The sequence below is a fragment of the Thamnophis elegans genome, chromosome 9, assembly GCF_009769535.1.
Source record: "Thamnophis elegans isolate rThaEle1 chromosome 9, rThaEle1.pri, whole genome shotgun sequence".
NCBI lineage: Eukaryota > Metazoa > Chordata > Lepidosauria > Squamata > Colubridae > Thamnophis > Thamnophis elegans.
This window is the reverse complement of record NC_045549.1, coordinates 25,047,057-25,072,248: the sequence shown is the minus strand read 5'-3', so window position 1 is coordinate 25,072,248 and position 25,192 is coordinate 25,047,057. Positions and strand designations below refer to the sequence as shown.

General features: G+C 43.4%; 1 protein-coding gene across 1 annotated transcript; it reads left to right on the top strand.

The window, feature by feature from the left end:
* Positions 1-3,019: 3,019 nt before the first annotated feature.
* On the top strand, positions 3,020-12,411 carry PLA2G12A (phospholipase A2 group XIIA). Its single transcript, XM_032224589.1, has 4 exons — positions 3,020-3,533; positions 7,359-7,435; positions 10,079-10,244; positions 11,325-12,411. Exons 1-4 carry the CDS (start codon positions 3,272-3,274, stop codon positions 11,441-11,443), a joined length of 624 nt encoding a protein of 207 aa, XP_032080480.1. The 5' UTR covers positions 3,020-3,271; the 3' UTR covers positions 11,444-12,411.
* Positions 12,412-25,192: the final 12,781 nt, after the last annotated feature.

Here is a 25,192-nt window from a genome sequence, read left to right as displayed (position 1 = left end):
ATCCACCACTGGGAAGAGGATCTTCATGCAAGGGATCACCTGGCAGGGAGGGAGGCTTTGTACTGTTTGAGTTTATAATAATATAATAAGCTGTCCTTTCAAGTCAGTGTAAATTGTAAATCAAATTAAATCCCCGTGGAGATTCGTACCCTCACCACCGTCCAGACCTTCAGCACAGCCCTCAAGACCTGGCTATCCCGTCAGGCCTGGGGATAAAGATCGTAATCCGTCCCCACCCGAATGATGAATGTTGTGTACTATTTTACTTATGTATTGTTTTATGTCTTACTGTCTTGTACTCCCCTCCCTATATATTGTAAGCCGCCCTGAGTCCCCTCAGGAAAAGGGCGGCCTATAAATATAAAACATAAACCATAAATTTAGAAAGCTTTGACTGCCAGAGAAAATTGTCTCTTTAAGTGAAGGATCAGATGAAAGAATACATCTACAGATGAGGCCCTGGGGGGTCCGAGGAAGGGTCATATGTTGAGGTATAATGGACATGAGAGCGAGGAGTATGAATTCTGAAAACTATTTACTCTTGTCTTCATTTCTTTGCCTTAAAATATACAATTAAACAGCTTTTCTACTGTATGGGGATTTGCAATACAGGCTTGCTAACAACAGTTGCCAGTATTGAGGGGGTTGCTGTAGGAAGAGGGTAGTGGTGGGATTCAAATTTTTTACTACCTGTTCTGAGGGCATGGCTTGGTGGTCGTGGCATCAGTGGTGGTGGGTTGCTCGCAGTTTGGCCCAGTTCAGCTGAACCAGTAGTAACAGCGGTGGGTAGGCCCTGCCCACCTGGCGAATGGGCGCGAGAGAGAGAGCCTGAACCTGTAGTAAAAATATTTGCAACCCATCGCATGGCTTGGTGGGCGTGGCTTGGTGGGTGTGGCAGGGGAAGGATACTGTAAAATCTCCATTCCCTCCCCACTCCAGGGGAAGGATACTGCAAAATCCTCATTTCCTCCCAATCACCTGGGACTCGGGAGGCAGAGAATATATCGGGCGGGCCGGGGCCAGAGAGTGGTGATATTTACTGGTTCTCCAAACTATTCAAAGTTATTGAATAGTGGTTCTCCGGAGGTGGTCCGAACCTTCTAAATTATACCTCTGGACGAGGGGGTGCGCAGGGTTCATGAAGCAAGGCAGAAGTAAACACTTTTCCTGTCAGAAACCACTTAGCCAGGATATTGGATGCTAGAATATCTCGCCTACAAGTAAACCCAAACCACATAGCTGGGACAGGAAACAAGCTTTGCAAGATACCCATGACCTGAGGCTTTTGTCGGCGCGCTTAGGGCTAATTAGTCACCTCATTCGTCGCGCGGTTTTGTCACCCGCATTTAGTCAGGCGCGCTTTTGTTGTCCGCGCATTTGTGGTGGAACCGCCAAGTGGACCCGTCAAAAGCGCAAACGTCATAAGCGTGCCGACAACACCGCGGCGCTAAAACCGTGATTTCAAAAGCGCGCCGACAACAGCGCGTCGACAACAGCGCACCGACAACAGGCGCCGACAACAGCGCGATTTCATTTAAGGTAAGATTTACAGTTAGGTTTTAGGTTTAGGGTTAGGGTTAGGTTTAGGGTTAGGTTTAGGGTTAGGTTTAGGGTTAGGTTTAGGGTTAGGTTTAGGGTTAGGTTAGGGTTAGGTTTAGGGTTAGGTCTCAGCGCGCTTCTGTCGGCGCGCTTTTGTCGGCGCGCTTTAGGGCTAATTAGTCACTCATTCATCGCACGGTTTTGTCACTGCGCTTTAGACCACCGCGGTTTAGTCAGGCGCGCTTTTGTTGTGCGCGTATTTGTGGTGGAACCGTAGCCAACAGGTGGTGTGACATTTAGCTATTTTGCATAGCAAGCTTAAAAGTTCTGGAGGGCTGTAATCCAGGTAATCAATCAATATTATATGTTATGCATGCATTATTAGGGGGAGGGCAAAGGGGTATATATAATTCACTTTTGACTATAAAAATTGCTGTGAAACTGTAATCAGGGCCTCGGCAGCTTTCAAAGCCAGGGTCCTTATATCTTGGTACCAAAAAGAAAATTATATTCTTGTTTCACATCTTGTGTTTGGTGATCAATTGGCTTCGACACTAAACTAAGGCCCAGTTTTGGAGACAACATAAGGCCCTTGGAAGACAAACAATCGATACAAATTCAAAGTAAACCATTCCAAACTCGATTGCAGAAAATACTGACTTCAGCAACTGAGAGGTCAACGCCTGGAATAATCTACCTGACTGTTTTTGCATCTTCTAACCCTCACAGCTTCAACCTTAAACTGTCTACCGTGGACCTCACCCCATTCCTAAGAAGAAGGGGTGAAAGGGGCATGCGTATGCGCATCAGCATGCCAACTGCCCCTGTCCTACTGTCCCCATTTACTTGTATTCATTTCCGTGGTTCATGCCCATGTTTATATTTATACCTGCTATCTTGTACATGTTTATTTAGTTTATCACTCATGTACAAGATAACAGGAATAAGAATAAACATGAATAAGAACACAGGAAATGGGGACAAATAAATGGGGACAGTAAGACAGGGACCTTAGGCACTACTGAGCTCTTGGGGATGGGGTGAGGTCCAGTAGACAGTTTAAGGTTAAAGTTATGGGGGTTTGAGGATATAAAACAGAGTCAGGTAGTGCATTCCAGGCGTTGACCACTTTGTTGCTGAAGCCATATTTTCTGCAATCCAGTTTGGAGCAGTTTACCTTGAGTTTGTATCTATTGTGTGCTCGTGTATTATTGCGGTTGAGGCTGAAGTAGTCATTGACAGGTAGGAGGTTGTAGGCTTGTAGCAGATACTTTTGGGTACAAACTTTTATAATTTTGTGTTTGCTTGACAAACTCATAAATACAAATAGGTGAGGAAAAAAAAAAATCTGTGCCAAACCACTGCTCGGAGCGCCCGCTCGGCCCGACTCTTTGCGCCACGACTTCTTCCTTGCTTTTCCAAAAGATTGGCAACGCCCCTCCCCCCACATTTCCCCCCTCCCTTCCGCCCAGGCGTTCGTGGGGTTGGGGGCGGCGCCACCTGACTGTTGCGGAAGCAGGTACCGAAAGCTTTTTGCGGCATGGTGGACATTTTCCGGCCACGGCTGACTACAGGTGCGAGGGCTCCGAGGGACCGCTACCCGCGTGGGGAAGCTACTGGGGCGCCGCGCCCGTAATGAGCTGCCCGTTAGCGTTTGGAGAGATCCAGCCTCCGCGTCTCCCGGGACTTTTCGAACGCTGCTGTGCCCAGAGTTCCAGAACCCACGGCTTTCATGCGTGGGCGTTCTAGAACTCCGGCCCGCGGACGTTCGGAGATGCCAGGAAGGCGAGCGGTCTTGTTGCCGCTGCTCGTGACCGGGGCCTTCCTCGCCGCGCTGCTGGAGCCGAGCCGGTGCCAGGAGCCTCAAACTCCGGATTGGAAGATGACATTGAAGACTATCAGAAACGGCGTTCATAAGATCGACACGTACATAAATGCCGCTCTGGATCTTCTGGGAGGAGAAGATGGACTCTGTCACTATAAATGCAGCGATGGTAATAATCATACTATATTAGAAGAAATGTATGTATGTTCGACTATTTGTTATAAAGCGTGTTTAATGAAGTTTTTTTTTTCTGTTCAAAGGTATGTTAAGAGAATGTCATGAAAAATAAATAACAAAAACACTTGAATTGCTTTTGCTAAAGTCAGGAAAATCTCAGATTGCCAGCCAGCATCGTAACGGGAAAAAAAGGTTATAAATATTATATAGTTATTCAAATCAGACAGTCTTTAGGTTGCACATGACAGATGTAAACATTAATGATGATAAACTGGAGATAGAACAGCGTATTCCTATATTTGACTATTGCAGAAATAGTCGTAGTAAATTTAGTGGAACTTAATTCCAGGTAAATGGTTATAGGATTGAAGTCTCCTATTTGTACTTTCAAGGGATGCCTAAACTATTTGTTTAAAATACTAGCAATAACATTATTTTGGCTCCTTACTGCATACAATATAGCTATTGTTATAGCTTATCATGATCTTAAGCATATTCAGTTCATGTTATTGTGTGAAAATGTGAAGGATTATATTGCAGAGGAGATTTCTGCTCTGCAAAACGGATTAGAAAATTTGGAAATGGATGTGAAACATAATCCCTCCTTCTTTCAACAGTATTTAAAAGGTTAGGTTAACTCATTAAAACCCAGTTTCCACATATTTATTGCTTCAATTCTTTGAATTTACTGTGGTTTCACAACCTTAATCTTATGCATAGGGGAGGTTTAGAGAAGTGGTTAGAGATAAATCTCTACATAGTAAGGCTAAAGTAAATTAATGGGACTTTATTAACATGCCCAGACTGAATAGATATTAAAAAACAACAACCCTGACTGGCATTTTAATTTCATAATGGGTATCCAATATAGCACTTCGAACAATTAACAGAAGATAACTCCAAAAACAGTAGTGATTCATTTGGTCACAATTTGGGAATTGTATTGTAGTTTTATATTCATTCACTTGGTAAATTCATTCAATTCAAGGGGCATGATTTCTGAATAGACATGTATAGTACTGTGAGATTAAATTGTTTAGCGTATCATTTTTGTATAATTAAAATTAGACTATTATCTTGTTAAATTCAGACACTTGAGACAAGGCTTCAAGGCGCTAATCGTCACTTATAAAGCCCTTCATGGTATTGGACCTGGGTACTTGAGAGACCGCCTGCTGCCAATTACCTCCAATAGACCGATTAGATCCTACAGATTAGGCCTCCTCCGAATTCCATTCGCCGGCCAATGCCGACTGGCGACTACCCGGAGGAGAGCCTTCTCTGTGGCTGCTCCGACCCTCTGGAACGAGCTCCCCATGGAGATTCGAATCCTCACCACCCTCCAGGCCTTCCGCAAAGCCCTTAAAACCTGGCTGTTCTGACAGGCCTGGGGCTAAAGAACTTTTGCCCCCCCCCCCTCGAATGGTATGGTTGTTGTGTGCTTTTAAATTGTGTATTGTTCTGTTCGTCTTTTTTTATCCCTTATCTGTACCCCCTTCCCTGACTTGGATTGTGAGCCGCCCTGAGTCCCCTTTGGGGAAAAGGGCGGCATATAAATGCAATAAATTCAATTCAATTCAATTCAATAGTTTGAGTTTGAGTTTGAGTTTATTAACATTTATAGGCCGCCCTTTTCCCTGAGGGGACTCAGGGCGGCTCACATAAAATCAGGAAGGGGAATACAAACAATGACATAGACACACATAAGTAAAAATAATGGGCAACATTCATTCATCATTCGGGAGGGGCGGCTATCTTTGTCCCCAGGCCTGACGGGCTAGCCAGGTCTTAAGGGCTATGCGGAAGGCCTGGACGGTGGTGAGAGTACGAATCTCCACGGGGAGCTCGTTCCAAAGGGTCGGAGCTACTACTGAAAAGGCCCTCCTCCTTGTAGTTGCCAGCCGGCACTGGCTGGCAGATGGAATTCGGAGGAGGCCCAATCTATGAGATCTAATTGGTCGCAGGGAGGTAATTGGCAGAAGGCGGTCTCTCAAGTACGCAGATCCACTACCATGGAGGGCTTTATGGGTGACTAGTAGCACCTTGAAGCGCACCCGGAGATCGACAGGTAGCCAGCGCAGCTCGTGGAGGGTAGGTGTTATGTGGGTGAACCGAGGTGCACCCACGAACACTCGCGCGGCCGCGTTCTGGACTAGCTGAAGTCGCCGGATGCTCTTCAAGGGCAGCCCCATGTAGAGCACGTTGCAGTATTCCAGCCTAGAGGTCACAAGGGCCCGAGTGACTGTTGTGAGAGCCTCCCGATTCAGGTAGGGTCGCAACTGGCGCACCAGGCGAACCTGGGCAAATGCCCCCCTGGTCACAGCCGTCAGGTGGTGGTCAAAGGATAGCTGTGGATCCAGGAGGACTCCCAAGTTGCGAACCCTCTCTGAGGGGTGTAAAATTTGACCCCCCAGCCTGAGTGATGGAATATTGGTCGAATCTTTGGGAGGGAAGCACAACAGTCACTCGGTCTTTTCTGGGTTGAGTACAAGCTTGTTAGCCCTCATCCAGTCCATAACGGCCTCAAGGCCTCGGTTCATCACGTCTGCCGCTTCATTGAGTTGACACGGGGCGGACAGATACAACTGGGTATCGTCCGCATATTGATGGTATCTTATCCCGTGCCTGCGGATGATCTCTCCCAGCGGTTTCATGTAGATGTTGAATAGTAGGGGGATAAGACCGAACCCTGAGGCACCCCATATGTTAGGGGCCTAGGGGTCGATCTCTGCCCCCCCACTAACACCGACTGCGACCTGTCCGAGAGGTAGGAGAGAACCACCGCAACACGGTGCCTCCCACTCCCACCTCCCGCAGTCGTCGCAGAAGGATACCATGGTCGATGGTATCGAAAGCCGCTGAGAGGTCAAGGAGAACCAGGATGGAGGGATGTCCTCCATCTCTGGCTCTCCAAAGATCATGGTCAATGCGACCAAAGCGGTTTCTGTGCTGTAACCGGGTCTGAAGCCTGACTGGAAGGGGTCAAGATAGCTTGCTTCCTCCAAGGACCGCTGGAGCTGGAAGGCCACCACCTTCTCAACAACCTTCCCAAGAAAGGGAAGGTTGGAGACTGGGCGATAGTTATTAAGAACAGCTGGATCCAGAGATGGCTTCTTCAGGAGGGGTCTCACCACCGCCGCTTTTAACGCGGCGGGGAAGTTCCCCTCCCGAAGAGAGGCGGTAACAACCGCCTGGATCCAGCCTCGTGTCACCTCACTGCTGTTAGTAACCAGCCATGAGGGACACGGGTCCAGTACACAGGTGGAGGCACTTACAGCCCTCATGGCCTTGTCCACATCCCCGGGGGCAACATCCTGAAACTCAACCCAGATGTGGTCTACTTCATCCTCTTGTGCCTCGGCTGGAACTGCAGAGATGGAGTCCAAGTCCGACCGAAACCGAGCAATTTTGTCCGCTAAGAATTGGGCATAATCCTCAGCTCTGCCCTGCAAGGGTTCCCCCGCTTCCCTCTTATTTAGTAGGGAGCCAGGAGGACTCCCAAGTTGCGAAATAGATGGAAAAGTGGTATGGATATGGAACTAGGGACTTTAGTTCAAATTCAGGCTCTGTGGAAATTCAGGGAATGACCTTGTAGCTGCATTTCATCTCATCCCAAGTACTTCACCAGATTATTGTTAAGAGGAAAAGTTTGGAGGAGAAAGTGCTATGTACAATACCTTAAGTACCTGAAAGTTGTGATGTATAACTAATGAATAAATGTTCATATATCTATAACAATAGATTAATAATTTATTAGCTTTGTCTTGAGTCAGTCTGTAAAAACCAGAAGCATTTTACATATTCTAATGTTTTACAGGATACAAACCTTTACCTCGCTATGGCTATAAACCTTCACCACCCAACGGATGTGGTTCTCCACTTTTTGGAGTTCATGTAAGTTGCTAACAGACATGCACAGAATACTCCATGTATGAACTGATTCTTTCACAGAACCCATGGACTTGGTCCAGACACATTTTGGATGTTTGTGCTGTGCACAGGACAACATGAATTTATTTTGTTTTTTTAGATAGAAGTGGCAGTTGGGGGGTACAGGAAAAGTCAAAGGTACTGGCAGTAGCACTTAGACTTGTATACCACTTTACAGTGCTTTATAGCCCTAAGTGGTTTACAGAGTCAGCATATTACCCCCAACAATCTCCTCATTTTACTCACCTCAGAAGGATAGAAGGTTGCATCAACCTTTAGCCTGGTGAGATTTGAACTGCCAAATTGCAGGCAGTCAGCAGAAGTAGCTGGTAGTACTGCACTCTAACCACTGCGCCACCATGGCTCACCAGCAGCTGAAGTGAGGGAAGGAAGGCAATGGGAAGATTTTGGGTGGCTGAGGAAATGGGATATGGCATTCTGGGATTTCAGCAATGGCAGAGCGGGAGGAAAAGAACTGGGAAGATGGAGAATGGATGAGTGATGAGATGTGTTGTTATGTGCAGAACAAGAGAGAAGGGCAAAAGTGTAGCACCCTTGTCCTACACATCCTGTTCAAGTTTATTTCACCCAGAGCCAGAATAATCAAAGCCTCCTGAATTTTGGTTCTACTGAACTGTGGCTTACCCAGAGTGGTTCAGTAGAATATTTGGAATATAATTGTTTTTGCATGCTCCATTTTGTGCACCCCACCAGTGTCTAATTAAAGACTGGCTCCTGAATGTACATTTTGAGGAAAGCAGTAGTGCTAAAACAACATATATTTGAGTTAAATTTTAATAGGTGCGCTTTTACAGTATAGAGAGTAGGTTATTTTTTTCTTGGCATCCAAGCATTTCATTTCTGCAGTGTTTAAAAAACTATTATTCCCCCAAAATAAAACATGGTCTTATTTTCTTTTGAGCCCCAAAATAAGCACTTGGAATTATTTTTGGGGGGGTCTTATTATTTTGAGGTACAGGAGGTGGCGAGCGTGGTCACCTCATGGCTGCTGTGTTGCAATATTTTTGAGGGAGGGCTTATTTCAGCGCATGTGCTCCAAAGTCCCATTGGGCTTATTATCTGGGAGGTCTTATTTTTGGAGAAACAGGGTAATGATCAGCCTCTTACTATCAATTTTCACAACTCGAGAACAGACAAGATTATCTTTGTATGACTCATTTATCCAAAGTTTTCTGAGTTGAACAGCACACCAAATCATAAATGATGAATCATGTTATCTCCTAGTCTCATATTTCTTGGTGTCTTGTGGAAAATATTATTTATCTACCATGTATATTAAATTTCTTTAAGCTCTGAATTAAAATAGGCTCTTTTCTACTTTTGATAATAAGAGTTGGAGCACCAGAGGATAACTTATAGGGATAATACATAAATCAAGGCGATATAATGTAGTAAGTCAACGTAATTCTGTTACAGTACAATTTATGGGGGCGCATTCAGTGAAAGTTTAAAAGACCAATTTGGGGGGGGTGGGTTTTACTCTTGAGTGCCCTTTGGGCTAGATAACATTATGTAAACTATTTCATAATGCATAATTTGCATTCTATCACTTTCATAATGACTTTGCATCATCTGTATAATGGCATCTTTATGCAAATGATATAAATTCAATGAGAATTTTGAACTTTGTGTCTGAATTCCATTGCTAAATCAGACTTTCATTGTTCTGTGTTATAGTTGCTCTGATAAATCTATTAAGATTTCATCCAACTTTGATGATTTTTAAGATTTTAATTTCTTATTCACTTGGTTTTGTTACTAATTTTTTAATGGCTCTCACAGTATGATTTTCCCAACATGCTGGGAAATCTATTATCAATATTTGGTATCAGATTGCAAAGTATCAATGATATAGTTTCCTGCTAATGGAAGAGACCAAAAAATTGGAAAGGTTTAAATCAAGTTGGTGCATTTTAACCTGCCAACCCTTTTCCTATCTCTTCAAATCAGCACAAAAGCCTGAAAAAACCTACCAGTTGTTTGACATCATTGCACTATTGTCATTTCCTTGTAGTTCCAACTTTTAGTTAAAAAGTGTCTTCCTTATCATATTGCCCTCTTCTCCTTACTTATTTTTTGGAAGAGGTTTTCTTATTCTTTGACCAATGCATTGCAGCCAGGGGTGAAATGCTACCGGTTTTGATGGTTTGCTTGAACCAGTATTTCCGACGATTAGCTGTGACATGCGATTAATATTAGCTATAAAGCAGGATTTCCTGCTTTCTAGTTAATCTAAATTGCATGGCACAGCGGATTCCCCCCACCCTCCGCTGTTCTACTTACTTTTGTAGATGTGCTTGATAGCAGGCTCTGCCCACCCACCCAGACGTCATCACGTCCATTTTTGATGCTCTGTGCATGTGCAGAAGGTCCTGCACATGCACGGAGGTGGCGTGTGGGAGCAAAGCCAGCGTGTGTGCGTGCTCACATTTGCAAACCGTTAGCAAAGATAAGTAGATTTCACCCCTGATTGCAACACTCCCATCATCTTTCATCCTTTCTTGGAGCTCCTTCAGAAGAGACAATTTCTTAATTCCATGAAGCATTTAACTCTCAAGATGCTAATCACTGGAACTTGCTTTTCAGTTTGACATTGGCATCCCCTCAATGACAAAATGCTGCAATCAACATGACAGATGTTATGACACCTGTGGGAGCAAAAAATATGATTGTGATGAGCAGTTTCAATATTGCCTTTCAAAGATCTGCAGAGATGTGCAGAAGACATTAGGAATACCTGAGTCTGTGCAAGGTGAGCCACTCTTGAGAAATATGGAATGATAGAGCTTTACCAAGATTATATAATCTGAGCCCAACTAAACAGAAATTTAAACCAGAAAATCTGGTTAATGTGATTGCATTATCTACCATTTGGTTCTTCTACATGTTCAAATGGATAGGTACATACTTTTGTCCAGTTGTTTAAAGGAAACCATGTTTGAATAAAGAATGTATCAGAGTCACCCATTAAGTTTTAATTAAAACTCTTCAGATTAAATCAAGCATCGCTTAGTTTTCAGGTTTAAATTAAATTACTTGTAGGCTAAGCTAATTGCTTCTCTAATTTTTTTTCTTTACTTCCTTGAAATGTGGATTTAAAACATGTTTTGCGAGGAAGAGGATGGGGATTTAAGACTAAATATTAAGGAGAGAATAAAATGTCCAAGTTTTGATAGTTAAAAATCATTGTGTAGCTTCATAAATATTGTGATTATAGTGTATTGATATTGGAGTAATTAAATTATACTTACAGTTGTGCATACAAATATGCATTATTATTGTGATTAATATTTAATAGTTTTGATTTGTTGATTAATATAGAACTGTTTCAGGAGGAAATCCGGGAAATTAGCTATTTGCATCACTTTTCAAATTGCATCTATACTCTTTGAATTATTAATTTCTCCTATCTTAGCTATCTGGATGAAATCTACCAAGAAAGCAGTAATAGGAGATGATATTGTTTTTTTTTTTACTTTAAAGTAATATAGGAGACATTGTACCTTATTTAGCTGCTCCAAATAATTCCCAAAGTCATACTAATAAAATAATAAGATATATATCTTATTTCCGTTTTTGCGAAAAATGGGATGCATGGGGCGGGGTTTCAACAGGCCAGAAATGGCTGTATTCAGTGTATAAGACGCACCGTCATTTACCACCTTCTATAAGGGGAGGAAAAAGTGTCTTATACTCTGAAAAGTACGGTAATTGTGATTTGAATCACCCATTGCCCAAAGCTATAATTGTACTATGCTTTATCTTTTCTCCTCAAGCAGGTAATGACAGCTTTTCTTTATTGTACTATTAAAGATATTTCCCTGTCTTGCAGCTTGTGAATCTACAGTGCAACTAGTGTTTGATACAGTCATACATCTCGGATGCAAGCCATATCTTGACAGTCAGAGAGCTGCATGTGTATGCCAGTATGAAGTCAACAGAGACCTGTAACAAGATTTTTCTGAAGGATAGAGCCCTTTGTTGTTACAAAGCTGTCCTAAGGATACAGTGAGCATGCAAATGGACTCACCAGAAGACATGAATATGTATATTTTTATGTAGCACTTGTTTCGTCAGCTATGTATGCATTCTTAAACTATAAGGATCTAGGGCACCTCTTTTAGAGATGAAAAGGATATTTTAGCAAGTGCCTTAAGTAGATAGTATTGTCAATGAATGCTACTCTAAACTGAAGGAAGTGAATCATGAAGTAGGTCAATCCTTGGGGTCACAATGAATCAATATCTTTTGGTTGATTTGTCTTATAGAAGAAAAGTACCCAAAAAGGCAAAAACCAAATATTTGAAAGACTTTTTAAAAAATGACTGACAACATTCAGTTATTTGTATTTTGATATTGTGTGATGTATATAATATTTGTCCCTACCACAAAATAACTGTTTTACAGCTATCCAAGGGTATTGTAATTCTGTGAAAACAATATATAGTTTATAAACTATTTAAAAAATGTCCATTGAAGAGAAATATCCTATCATGAATTGAAAAACCAGAAAATGTTTGATACAAAGATATTTGTCCTTTATTGTGTATGCTGTTTAAATATTACATCCCTTTTATTCTAGAATATCTCAAAAATTAATTTTAAGACTAATTTATCATTCTTTCTCATGGTTATGAATCACTTTAACTATGCAAGGATTCTTTATGGATTGTCACAATCTCATTGTTGTTTTTTTACATCAAAGTTTTATATAATTCTCAGTGTTTCTATAAATAATCTCTACTGAAGCAAATTCTGCCTCAATATAAAAATTGCTGAATTCATATTACTTGAAAAGTGGTATTTGATGCAATTTCATCTAGTGCCTTATTAATGAACTGGACATTTAAAAAGTGAATAGGTATGAAATAAAATTATCTGTTTAGAAAGGGAAAAATTAAACATTAATTTAAATTGAATGTATGTCATGTATTTTTTTCATCAACAAAATTTAAGAAAACAACAACTAGAAGAAGAACTTGCAGGATTCACTTGATAAGCTTTTATTTTATTATCTTCCACCATGTTGTATTTGTTTGCATCCAGTTTCCTGATAACTACATAAGATTTTATGAGATAACTACCTAAGTTTGAAAATTCCTTTGTACTGTGCTAGAAATCCAGCCTACTATTACTTTATCTCATGGGTATCTATATCAAGAAGAAAGGAGGATTGGAAGTTGTTCTCCATTGATTAGGCACATTGCAAGTTTGCTTACATTATATACCGTATATTGCTTATGTTATATCCAGTAGAGCCATTAAAGCATGTAACTCAGGGTTCTATGAATCTGAAGCTATGGCTTGCTTATGTAAAGTAAGTTACTCCGGTAAAACAATATAAGATGACAGCGTATAATATTGAAAATCTAACGTTGATCTTAAGTGAACATTCTGGCGACTATAAACTATGACCTACTCAGAAAGTAGCTTGATGGAAGGAGCCAATGTCCCTATGGTACAGTCATGCGATCTCGATGCTCTGAGACTACAGCCGATACTTTTGCCACTGGGGGGTCCAATCGGACCTAAACCGTCCTGAAGAGACGGTGAACAGGAAGACCACGTCTTGCTGATATCAGGGACAATGCAAGTCTCTGATTGATACAAGAGAAGGACTTCAAGCTGGTGACAAAAGACAGCCTAGGCTGAGGAAGTGGGGACGGCTAAGGAATGGAAGGAAACAGCAAGAGAAAGTGTGATCATCTGGGGAATCCTTTCTGTTTTGAAAAAAAAAACACTGCCCAAAATAATCTTTTTTTAATGCTAAACTAAATCCTTAAGCAGAAGAAGTTAGCAGCAGAACTGATCTTCATTGCTTTGTTTTGGTTAGTATGCTTTTCTTCTTGTAACTATTGAAATGCTCCTCACAATTTTTTCTCTCTCTCCCCTCTGCTTAAAGTGAACAGACCGGTTTTTCTTCTTCGGCTCCTTCCTGCTTTATTTTTCAACTTAAGGACTAAAATCTCCCTCTCTAATCTAATAAAAATCGTCTATTATTTGCTACTAAACTCCATTTAAGAACTTTGTCCCTCCTAAATCTGAGACAATACAAAAATGGAAAAAATACTAATTTTGCTGCTACAGGCTACAGCTTTTTTCGAAACCACGCATTTGTTCTTGTTTCTCCTTTGATCTCACTGTCTTTGTGCTTCAAAGCTCTGGAACTAAAAGTGATAAGAGCCAAGGACACAAATTGTTTACCACAGCTGTCTTGAGAGTTCTATCAGCACTGGGAGAAGGAAAAAACTGGAACTTCTCTCTTGTGAAGATTAAAGCTACAGTGGCAGTAATTTACAATTTGGAACATGGAGCAATTTACAGAAGAGGAAACTTTAATTTTGTAAAAGATTTGGGATGCAATTCAAAAGTTATTGGTAACTTGGAGAATTGACAAGAAGATAGAGTTTATACCAGAAAAAATGAGGGAGATGGAGTTCCAAAAACTGAAGAGAAAAATGAACACAAAGATAAGAAAACTAATGATTTGATTTCTGAAATGAAAGTGGTTGAAAGCAAAAAAAAAAAAAGGGAGTTTGGTGGGGGGAGTTCGATGGTCCGGAGGTCTACCCCAAATTTCAAGGCACAAAAGAAGAAAAAAGAGAAAATAAGATGGTTTTAAAGAGAAAAATCTTATCAGAAACAGGATTGACAGTCAAAGATAAATCAATTAAAGTAGCAAAAGGACGCTGAGATTATCTGAGAGATCCAAGAGACAACAAGGTGTGGAGAGATGTCCATAAAAACTTTACCAAGGAAATAAATAGAAAATTAACTCCACAAATGGCAAAAGAAATAAGACTACATGCCTTCTGGAAGGACACAGGTTGATATATGAAAATTGATAATAAAATAATAATAGCTAAGTTTGATGATTAGTAAGTAGGAATTTAGTAATTCTTTAGATTGCTTGCTTAAATAAATAGTTGATAATGGTAACAAAGTATATTTCTATGTTGGCTGGAGGTGAGAAAGCTGGATATAAGTAATAAATGATTCCATTAACAATATTAATGATAATAATGAAATGATAAGAGTTATAGTTAATGACATATACATGTAGTGGTTTAATATAAGGAATTGTGATATAAATTGCAAACAATGATTTGGGAAAAAAGGTTTAGAAATTTAATTAATTAATTCTTACTTTGAATATGTTATAAAGATGTAATGTTATTGGATATATATAGATAGAGAGAGAGAGAGACGGGGGGAGGAGGGAGGGAGGGAGGGAGAGATAGAGAGAGGGAGGGAGAGAGAGTTTTATATGTATGTATGTATGTAGGTATGTATGTATGTATGTGTGTGTGTATATAAGATTTTTTACAACCATGTAAGCCCCAATTATGGAGGAAGCTAACTGCTTCCATCATCTGTCCTTCGGCTCGTCACAAGAGCCATCACGACAGAAACCCAATATTTTACTGTTGCCTTTATTTATTTATCAGCACAAATAAAAACACACACAACAACACACACACCACAACCACACACACCCACACCACACCATATTATATAATATTAATATATATCTATACACACACACATACATACATACATACATAACATATATGTACTACCATAACAAAAGGAACCTGGACACAAATTGGAAACAGTGATTTTGGGGCGGGGGCTTAGAATTTTTGGACAACTAATTTGTTTAAAATATGCTATGAAGGTTTAAGGCTATGGATGATTCTGTAATAATTAATGAATGCCATTAGTGGTTGTTTTTTTTTAACTATGGAGTACTAAAAGACACTAAAACAATTTCAGTCAAATGAGAAACTATGGTATGTTGAAAGTAAGACTCATTAAGACTTTTAATTTGAGATGAATGTAAGTAATGACTGTGGAAGAGATGCATGAAAGTTAATTATAACCAATTGACACACTTTCTACAAGATGTAATGTAAGATGATTATGTTGTGTTGTGTGTTTGGTTTATAAAAAATAAAAAATGTAAAAAAAAAGAAAGCTTGATTTTACATGTGCACCAATATAAGCCCTACCCCCAAAATAACCCTAATAAGAACCCACCAACTCCAGGGTGCCACAGGTAAAAATTAAGCAGGGGTGGGGGTGGAGTTGCCCTACTACTTAACTTCAGATAGTTGCAGCCCACCTCGGCACATTTTATCTGGCAAGGCTTTCCTGAAGGCCTCTGTAGCCGATAACAGAACTTCGGATCAGAGCCATGTTATTGGCTTCAGAGGCCTTCAGGAAAGCCTTGTCAGCAGAAGCCTACTGGCCTTGCTCAACGAATAAGTTCCTGAAGGACTCTGGTAACGAAAAAGATGCCGGGACGATGCATGCAAGTGAGGTGAGACAACATCCCCCCTCCCCAAAATAATAATAATACCTGGTGCCTTTTTCAGTGGCAAAAAAAATAAGACAGTCTTATTTTCGGGAAGGAAACATGCTACTTGTCAGGGCTTATCCAGATCACACATTTTTTAAAATTCCTTTCATTTTTGTTCTGCTATAGTTGGAGCAAAAGATAGTGAAGTAGTGCATATGAAATACCCTAAGTTCGGACTTCCTGGGGCGTGGCCTGTTGCCGAGGAGGGCTCCCCGAGCTCCTCAGAGATCTGGTCTGTATATCTAAATAGATCAGAGCACCCCTTTTTGGCTAAGAAAGGGCAGGAGTAGCTCTGTAGGCTAGGGTCTATTCGTAAGCCACAGCCCTTTTCTTTTTTTGGCTGTGGATAGAGATTAGATCCAGCGGAGCGGAGCTTTATCTCCAGCCAGTTCTTCTCAGCTGCCCTTTTTTTTTTGGCAGCCCCAGACAGGCTAGCCCCCCCCAGGACAAACAAGTTTTTTCAAGCTAGAATCGATACGGGCGGGTCCCACCCCTGTGAGATCTATGTTTTTATTACTATCTTAAATACCAGCACCATTTGTCTTAGAGACTTCTTTGTCTAAATGGATTTCAAATGGCGATTTCTCTCCGTGGATGATTGATAGTGGATATACTTAGCCGGTTTTATCTTCCTGCAGACCGCTCCTTACACAAATAAACTCTTCTTCTTTGGAAACAGAGGGGAGCAAGCGCTGCTTACTTGTGTATTTATTATGGCACCCAGGTCAAAGAAGCGCTTTGCTACAAATGTGTCTAAAGAATTTAAAGAATTTTTACTGGAACCACAGCCTTTGTCTCCTATGCCTTCTACTGGAGAACTTTTAACACAGGAATATTTCTTTAAAATGTTTAATGATTTTAAACAAGAAATTAAGGAATTTGTATTGGAACTATATGATGATTTAAAGTCTAAAGTTAATCAAATGAAGGCGAACACGTTTGCAGCCGTGTCTGCCCTGTCAGATTATTCTGCTGAAATAGAGAACAAATTGGAAAGTTTTGGAGAAGGCTAATTTAATTTGACTACAATATTCAAATTTACAACAAAAATTAGAGACACTGAACAACAGCTTATGATGATAAATTTTTAATAGGAAGGCATTTGCAATAAGAGTCAGAGGATTCCGTGAAAAGGAGCAAGAGAATCTGAAACAGACCTTTGCTGAAGCTTCAGCCATGCGGTGGGAAGCCCGGGACTTAATTTGATTGGCAGATTCGGAAAATCTATCGCCAGAACTCATTGATAGCGGAACAGCGACAGCTCCCGAGGGGACATAATTATACATTCTCTACAAAAGAAGCTAGAAACGCGATTGTGCAAAAGTTTCATAACAACAGGTCTCCGAGTTGATGATTGTCTTCAAAGATATACCTTTCCAGATGTTTGAAAGCAAGAAGGGACTACACCTTTTTAACTAAGAGATTAGGAGTCAACGATTCGATACAGATGGGAGGCCCCTGCCGGCATCACGGTTACATTTGAGAATCAAAGATTTCGTCTTAACTCTGTTTCGGAGGCTCAAGATTCTACTGCAGGACTTTGAAGGCGGGGACTTCCTGACTCACTTGGAAGAGAGGAGAGGACAAGCGGAAGGAGAAGGCAAACGGCAAGCCAGTGGCTGCAAGATGGAGGGGGTAGCCTTTCATCCCTCGGAGAAGCAGAAAAAACAGGAGATCTAGAATTTAGACATTTCAAAATATTCGCCAAAGTTAAGGAACTGAATGGGGGTTTGAGACCTCTCTCCGGTAGAAAAAGCGGACTAATTCTTATCAGAAGGAAGCTGGGTGAAACTACTTTGAGCTAGATTTTAATTAACGTTAGCATAAATTTGATAGTGGTAAACATTAGACAAGCAAGGGATGAGGGTAAAATATATGTGGAATGATTACGTTGTTTAAAGCTTATTAGAACAGAAAGCCGGTTGGGATTATCTTAAGATAGGTGTAAAAAGAATGCGGAATGATTTATGTTGTTTAAACTTTGTTAGAAGGGACTATTTTTAAAACAGAAGGTTAACTGACTCTTGCTGAAAGTATTATTTGAATATGTGGAATGATCCATTGCTATTTAACTTTTATTAGAAGGGAAAGTTGGTGAAATTGCTTTGAGTTAGATTTCAAACAAATGTTAGCATAAATTTGATAGTGGTAAATATCAGACAAGTAAGGGATGAGGGTAAAATGCATGTGGAATGAACTACGTTATTTAAATCCTATTAGAAGAGAAAGTCGGTGGAATATCTTAAGATAGAAGTTGATTTCTGTGTAAGTAATATTTGATCTACGCTGCTTAACTTTATAAGAAGGGGAAGCTTGGCTAGATTATTTTGAATTACTGTTTGAAAAGGAGGTAAGAAAGATCATTTTACGCTGTTTAAATTTTACTAGAAGGGAAGCTTGATTACTCTTCTGCAAAGTAATTTGAATATGTGGCATGAACCACGTTGCTAAATTTTTATCGGAAGGGATCATAAGGTTTAGGAAGAGGAACGGGAGAGCCTACAGAAGGTTGGGGTAAATAGCAAAGAAGTAAGAGACGAGAATAAATATAGATAGAATGATTTATACTATTTAAGCATAGATAAAGATGGGGGGCTGAGATCAACACAAAGAGTGGTTTCTTTTTTTTTTTTTTCTTTTTTTCTTTTCTCTTCTCTCTTCTTTTTTTTCTGTTTTCTTTTTTTTTGACATATCACTTTTATTTTTTAATCCATATGTATACAAGATATTTTAGACAGAAGGTAGTGCCAGGTGTGGGCCCTGGGAAGTCGGGAGGATTAGGGATGGGGATTTGTGGGGGGGGGGGTGTTAACATAGTCTTAATAAGAACAAGAATGTATTTATATACGGTGGTTCTTTTTTTTCTTTTATTTTTTTTTTCCCTTGGTTCATTTTACTTTTATCAGATCAAACAACACTCGAATAAAGGCATACACCAAGGAGGGAGGTAGAGGGAAAGAAGAGGGAGGAGTAAGGAAGGAGTAAGGGGAATGTAAGGAGGGTGTGTGGGGAGTAAGGGGAGAAGGAAGGTCTTGAGGGGAAAGGGAAGTAGGAGGGGAGTGTTAGAGGGAGAAAGGAAAGTTGGAGGGGGTAGATGGGGTGTATGGAGGATGGAAGGGTTAGGTGGGTTGTGAATGATGAGTTGTGTTTCCCTTTTTTTTGTTCGTTTTATCTCCTTTTTTTTCTTTTCTTATAGTAAATACCATGTATATAAGTGATTGCAAACTGGAATGTGAAAATGAAAAATATATTTTAAAAAAAAAATACCCTAAGTTGTATTTTAAAAATAAAAAGACATTCATTTGAAAGGCATACTGCTGAGAACTCGGAAAGTCCTTGACTTACGACCTGGTGGCTAGCAACCAGCCAAGCCATGCCCTGATTGGCTAAGTCGCGGCTGGCTGAGCGCGGGCCACTAGGGGTGCGCTCATTGGCTTTCCCTGCTTGACACGCTCCATATAACTAGCTGTCAAGCAGGGAAGGTGCTGAACTCACCTGTAAATAGTTACCTTGAATAAAGAGTTCCTCTTTCTGCAGTTCTGGCTCCAGTCCCGTCCTTCTACCGATACACCTAAACTGGTGACGAGGATGGGATCACGGGGATTCCATTGATCGGTGCTAGGACGAACGAGAAGACGTCAGCCACGAAGCCACACAATCCGTGGCGCTTCCGTCGGCTCTTCATTCCTCATCTTACTTCGCCTCACGCCACTCAACCTAGAGATGGCAGCTCTGCCACCATTCTCCCGTTTTGAAACCTCTAGCAAGTTGTGGGCTGGGTCCTCGAGTGCTACTAATAGCCTCAAAAAACCACAACTGCCTCCTGAGAAGTGCAGCTTTTTCCTCAGTTGCTGCGGCCCGGCCATGTTCACCTCAGCAAGGACTCTGGCTTCTCCTCGGCCGGTATACCAGCTTAGCTGGGAGACATTGATGGCCAAACTAAAAACCATTATGCTCCCACCCCCTTGCGGATCGCCCGCCCACTATGCTTTCCGCCAATGTATACAGAAACCGGCGGAAGTCAGTCAGTCAATTCCTGCAGTCATTGCGCGTAGCAGCGATTCAATGCGACTTTGGGGACCTGGAAGACAACCTGGTGGAGCAGTAGTTGTATGTGGTGTCAAGGACATTCGCCTCAGATGCCGTCTCTTGGCACGGCCGGAGGTCACCTTGCAGCAGGCCGTGGACGAAGCCAGGGCCGCCGAGCTCTCGGAACAGTCCACAGCCGATATGCAGAGGGTTCAACCTCTCCCTCCTCCTGCTGCTCGTGCCTGCCTTGTCGACGAACTCGTGCACTTGAGGAGCCCGACTCGATCAAGTGGCCCTGCTCCGAGCTCAGCCGAGGCGGACTCCACCACAGCCTGCCGTTCCTGCGGTTTCTGCTTGTGTGGGCTGCAGGGGCAAGCATAACCGCTTCGCTTGACCCTTCAAGGGCGCTGTGTGCTGCCATTGCAGCAAGAAAGGGCACCTAGTGCAGGTCTGTCGTGCCTCGCTGCCAGCTCCCTCCTTCCTACAGCTGCCTGCCGTTCCGCAGCCTCAACCGCGCCGCCAACCGGATCGTCCGGTCTCAGCGGCGGGCCGAAGACTGCTACGCGGTGACCCTGCCCGAAGACCTCGGGGAGACGGTTAGCCAGACCTCTGCAGGGACGAAGATCTCTGCTGCCCTTTGCCTGGAAGGTCAGCCCTGCAGCATGGAAGTGGACTCCGGTTCCTCCTGCCTCCCTACTCTCCTGGTCTACCTTCACCCACTTGTGTCCCCAAGTTGGCCGTGACAGCTGCAGCCAGCTGACATGCCCCTCAGAGGCTACCAGGGGACTCTTTATTTCCACCTGGGCTGCTTCCCTATCTTGGTTGACTATGGGAAATTTCATGGCCGTCTGCCTGTGTTAATTGTACAAAAGCCCCTGCTGCCCTGTTGGGTTTGGATTGGTTTCCTCCCCTGGGGTTATCTATTGAGGGAATCCATCGGGTGGGTGACTCCGCCCCCACATTGGAAAACGTCCTCACTGAATTCGCGGATGTCTTCGATGGCCAGCTGGGCTCTTACAAGGGCACCCCCATCTCCCTCAACCTTGATCCCCAGCTTGCACCTATTCGGCTGAAGGCTCGCAGGGTGCCTTTTGCCTTGAGGGCTAAGGTTGATGCTGAGATTGATAAGTTGTTGGCGCAGGGAGTCCTGGAGCCCGTCAACCACTCGCGTTGGGAAACCCCAATTGTGGTCCCTGTCATGGCCGACGGGTCTGTCAGGATCTGCGCCAACTACAAGTCAACTATCAACCTTGGCCTCCAGGCAAACCCCTATCCAATCCCTGTAGTGCAGCACCTGCTCCATTCCCTGGGGCAGGGCTGCACCTTTGCGAAACTGGATATGGCGCAGGCCTACCAGCAGCTCCCGATGGATGACGATGCGGTAACTGCCCAAACCATCGTCACCCATCGTGGGGCTTTTTGTTGTCGCCGCCTCCAATTTGGCATCTCCGTGGCCCCGGGGATCTTCCAGAGCCTCATGGAGCGCTTGCTCCATGGGCTCCCCGGTGTGGTCTGTATTTCGATGATGTTCTGATCGCTGCTAGCAGCCGCTCAGAGCGCATCAAAAGCTCAGGAAGGTCCTCCTCCCTTTCAGGGGCGTGGGCTCTTGAAATTGAAGCGCAGCAAATGTTCCTTTGCTGTGCCAAGGGTGGAGTTCTTGGGCTTCGTGATTGATGCCAAGGGATCCACCCTATTCCCTCAAAGATCATTGCCATCAGAAACGCCCCCACCCCCTCCTCCAAGGCAGAGCTGCAGGTGTTTCTGGGGTTTCTGAACTTCTACGCGCCATTCGTGCTGCACAATGCGTCACTAGTCAAGCCACTGCATCGGTTGCTCAACCGATCCGTGGCTTGATGCTCGGGCAGCCGTGAGGCGCATGCGTTCGTGGCTGTCAAAGACATGCTTACGTCAGCGGCTGTCTTAGTCCAGTATAGCGACAAGCTGCCGCTGACATTAGCTTGTAATGCCGCCCCCTACGGTCTGGGGGAGGTCCTGAGCCATGTCCTCCCAAATGGCTCGGAGGCCCCCGTGGCTTTCTATTCTCGGACGCTCTCCTCTGCGGAGCACAATTACAGCCAGATCGACAAGGAGGCTCTGGCTGCAGTGTCCGGGATTAAGAAATTCCACGACTACCTTGTACGGTCAGCACTTTACTCTTGTCAGAGACCACAAACCTCTCCTTGGGCTTCTGGCCGGCGATAGACCGACCCCCCCCATCCTCCCTCCCAGGATGACCTGTTGGATGGAGTTCCTACATGCTCCAGTACCATCCCGGCAAGCAGCTGGGGCATGCTGATGCCCTCAGCCGCTGCCCCCTGCCTGACACCGACCCCATCCCGGTGCCCGCCCTGTCTGTCCTTTCGATTGCCTCCCTGGACCTTCCTCTCACTGCCTCTGATGTGGCGGCTCACACCAGGGCCAACCCGGTTTTGTCCCAGGTGTGCTCCTGGGTTCTCCGGGGTTGGCCTCTTGGGAAGGTGGCTGACACCTTCCGGCCTTACAAGGTCCACCAAATGGAATTGTTTTTTGGCTGGGATGGCCTCCTGCAACCTCTGCGGCACTGAAACAGAGCTCAGCAGGGCTGCAAAATTACTATGTAAAAATAAAAGTTGATGTTTGATGTGAATGCCTTATTCTACTTCATCAAAGGGAAGCAGAAACCAATGCCTTTTCTTTTCCCAATTTTCTTTCCCTCACTTTTCCCTTCCCCATTTTCCTCAATTATTTACTCTACTGTATTTTCCTTGTTTGTGATAAGATTCTGTGGATGCTTTTCAAAATTTAATATTGAAAGAAAAAAACTAAAATTGAATCTGCTGTGTATTGGAAACTTTGCAGGTAAAAATTACAGGATTTTCAGAAGAAAGGAAAAACAAAAGAAGCATAGAAGCTGTAAAAACAGCTGCCAAAAGAATTCGCTATGCAGGGAAAGGTAACTGAATGGGATAATAGGAAAGGCAAACTGAATTGAAAACAGGAAGGAACCTATTGTTCTAAGGAGCCATAAAATATCCTGAAATGTCTCATAAAATAATTGAAAACTGAGCACGCCTAATAGTTAATATTAACTGACACACCGTACATAAATTATCTCCCAATTTTTAACAAGGCTTTCAGCTGTCTTGGCTCGTTATTGGTGAAGCAAGCTTGCCTCTGGTCACAAAGCACATAACAACCACCTTACCTTATAAACTAATAAATTGTTATCTATGTATAAAAAGAAAAAAGTCCTTTCATAGTCTGTATTAAATCAGTACGCCTAATACTGGAAGCCAGGTCAAGATCACAGAAATGGGGCACAAATCCTTTACTGATTAGCTCTTTTTGGCCATATCAAAGTGCAAAGTTCCAGAAACAAATTGATAAAAGCTATACAAAATGGAATTTGATAAAATACAATTTAAAATAAAATTGGAATTAAAAAACAATCTAAAATGGAATTGGAATAAAATACAATCTAAAATAGAATTGGAATAAAACACAGTCTAAAATGAAATTGGAATAGAATAGAATACAATAATTTAAGATATAGATAAAATATGATAAAATTATATTTCGGTGTCACCCCTGCAATCTACCCCAATCAGTCCCACGCAAATCCTGAAGGATTTGTGGATAAATCCTTCACTTTGCCAGCTTTAAAAGCACAAGGATGGTACTTATGGAAAACCTGCTAGCTCTTTGGGGACCTTGAGTCGGTGTCCTCAGACAGATACTTTCTCCCTTCAGGCTATCCCAGCCTCCTTTGCTCCCTTTATTATAGGAAGCGGCAAGGCGTGTTTATTACTCTCCGCAAACCTCCGGCCTCGCTGAGTTTCTCCCACGCCTCCCAGGCCAAAGCAGAGGGCCGAGCCTGTCCTTGGCGGACTGAGACCAGCGCTCAGCCCGCCCAGCCGTGATAAGAGCAAGCAGGGAGAGTTGAGGAGAAGGAGGCGCCCCTTTCGCAGGGGAGGAGAAGAGGGCGGGCGGGGGAGGACTGTGGGTAATAACACCGCCGGGAGGGTGAGGGAGACTGTCTGAAGGCAGTGAGGGAGCCGAAGCGCAGCCATGGCAAAGGTGAAGAAGCGTGGCACCAAGTCCTCAGGTAGGCGCAGAAAAAGGCTGCAGCAGCCGCTCCGGGCGGAAAGAATTTTGAACCCAAGGGACTGGAGGCTTCGGCGGCAGGAAGGCTCATCTGCGGCTTGGTAGAGCTCAGGGGCCACTCTCGCTCCGGCTGGGCACCCTAAAACGGCTGGCCGGCGGCGACAGACAGGTTCTCTCAGCCACGCGTGGGTGGATGCCTTCGGTTGAAACGGCACCCCAGGCTACAAGCTTGGGGAGACGGGGCGCGTCCCAAGGTATCTCAACACGTGCTTTCCTTTCAGGGAAGCAATAAGGGCACGCAAGGTTGTATTCACACTGGCGACTGAGCCACTCCGTGGCACAAGTCCTTGAACCCTTCGTGGTCTGAGCTGGGTTTGCTCAGGGTGCCACGCAACCCCCGAACCGAAATTGAAAGGAATGAAGTGCAGGTCGGGCAAGGGCAGCTGCTAGGTCTTTACTCCAACTTGGTGGAAAGAGTTGTACACAGACAGACAGCCACGGAGTAAGTACTTTAGGAGAGATCGGGATGAAGGGAGCCTTAGTTTCAAAGCGCCTCCTGTAGCTGGTGTACAGTGATATGCAGGGAGAAAAAACAACCCAGCCCTTGGGGACCGGCGGGCTCCATCTTTGCTTGGAATAAAAGATCCAGTTTTGCGATTTCAAGTGCAGCTTTTTGGTTCTGCTCTTCGTTGTCTCCTCCGGCTTCTGCTCGCTGAAGGTCCGCACCTCCGGCTGGCTTGCTGTCCGAGTGGCCGCGGGCTGCTTTTTGGCAGGCCGCCTTCCTTTGTTCTCGCTCCTCTTCCTGCTTTCCTTTGTTCCGCCTCATTAACTTACTTCGAGCGTGGCTGCCGCGTCGCAGTGTTTACTACTCGACCGTACAGTAGTTGCGTGCCTTGTACTATAACTTGTCACTCCCGAGGACAGGCAGCAGAGTATTTGAGAATGGAGGCTTGGTCGGAAGAGATCCTCCTCCCTCCCCATTTTAAATCCGAAATTAAATGCTATAATTTGATTGCAGTGCCAACTCAATCACCTCAGTACTAAGAGGAAGCAATTGCCTTTTTAAACAGGAGCAGATCAACTGTTGGCACTAGAAAAGCATTCATTCATTACCCCATAGTGACAATAACACTTGTCTAACAAGTGCAAAATCTATGATTATATTCCTGTACATTGTCCGAGCAGAATATTGGTCTAGATCAGGCAACCTGTGGCCCATACATTTA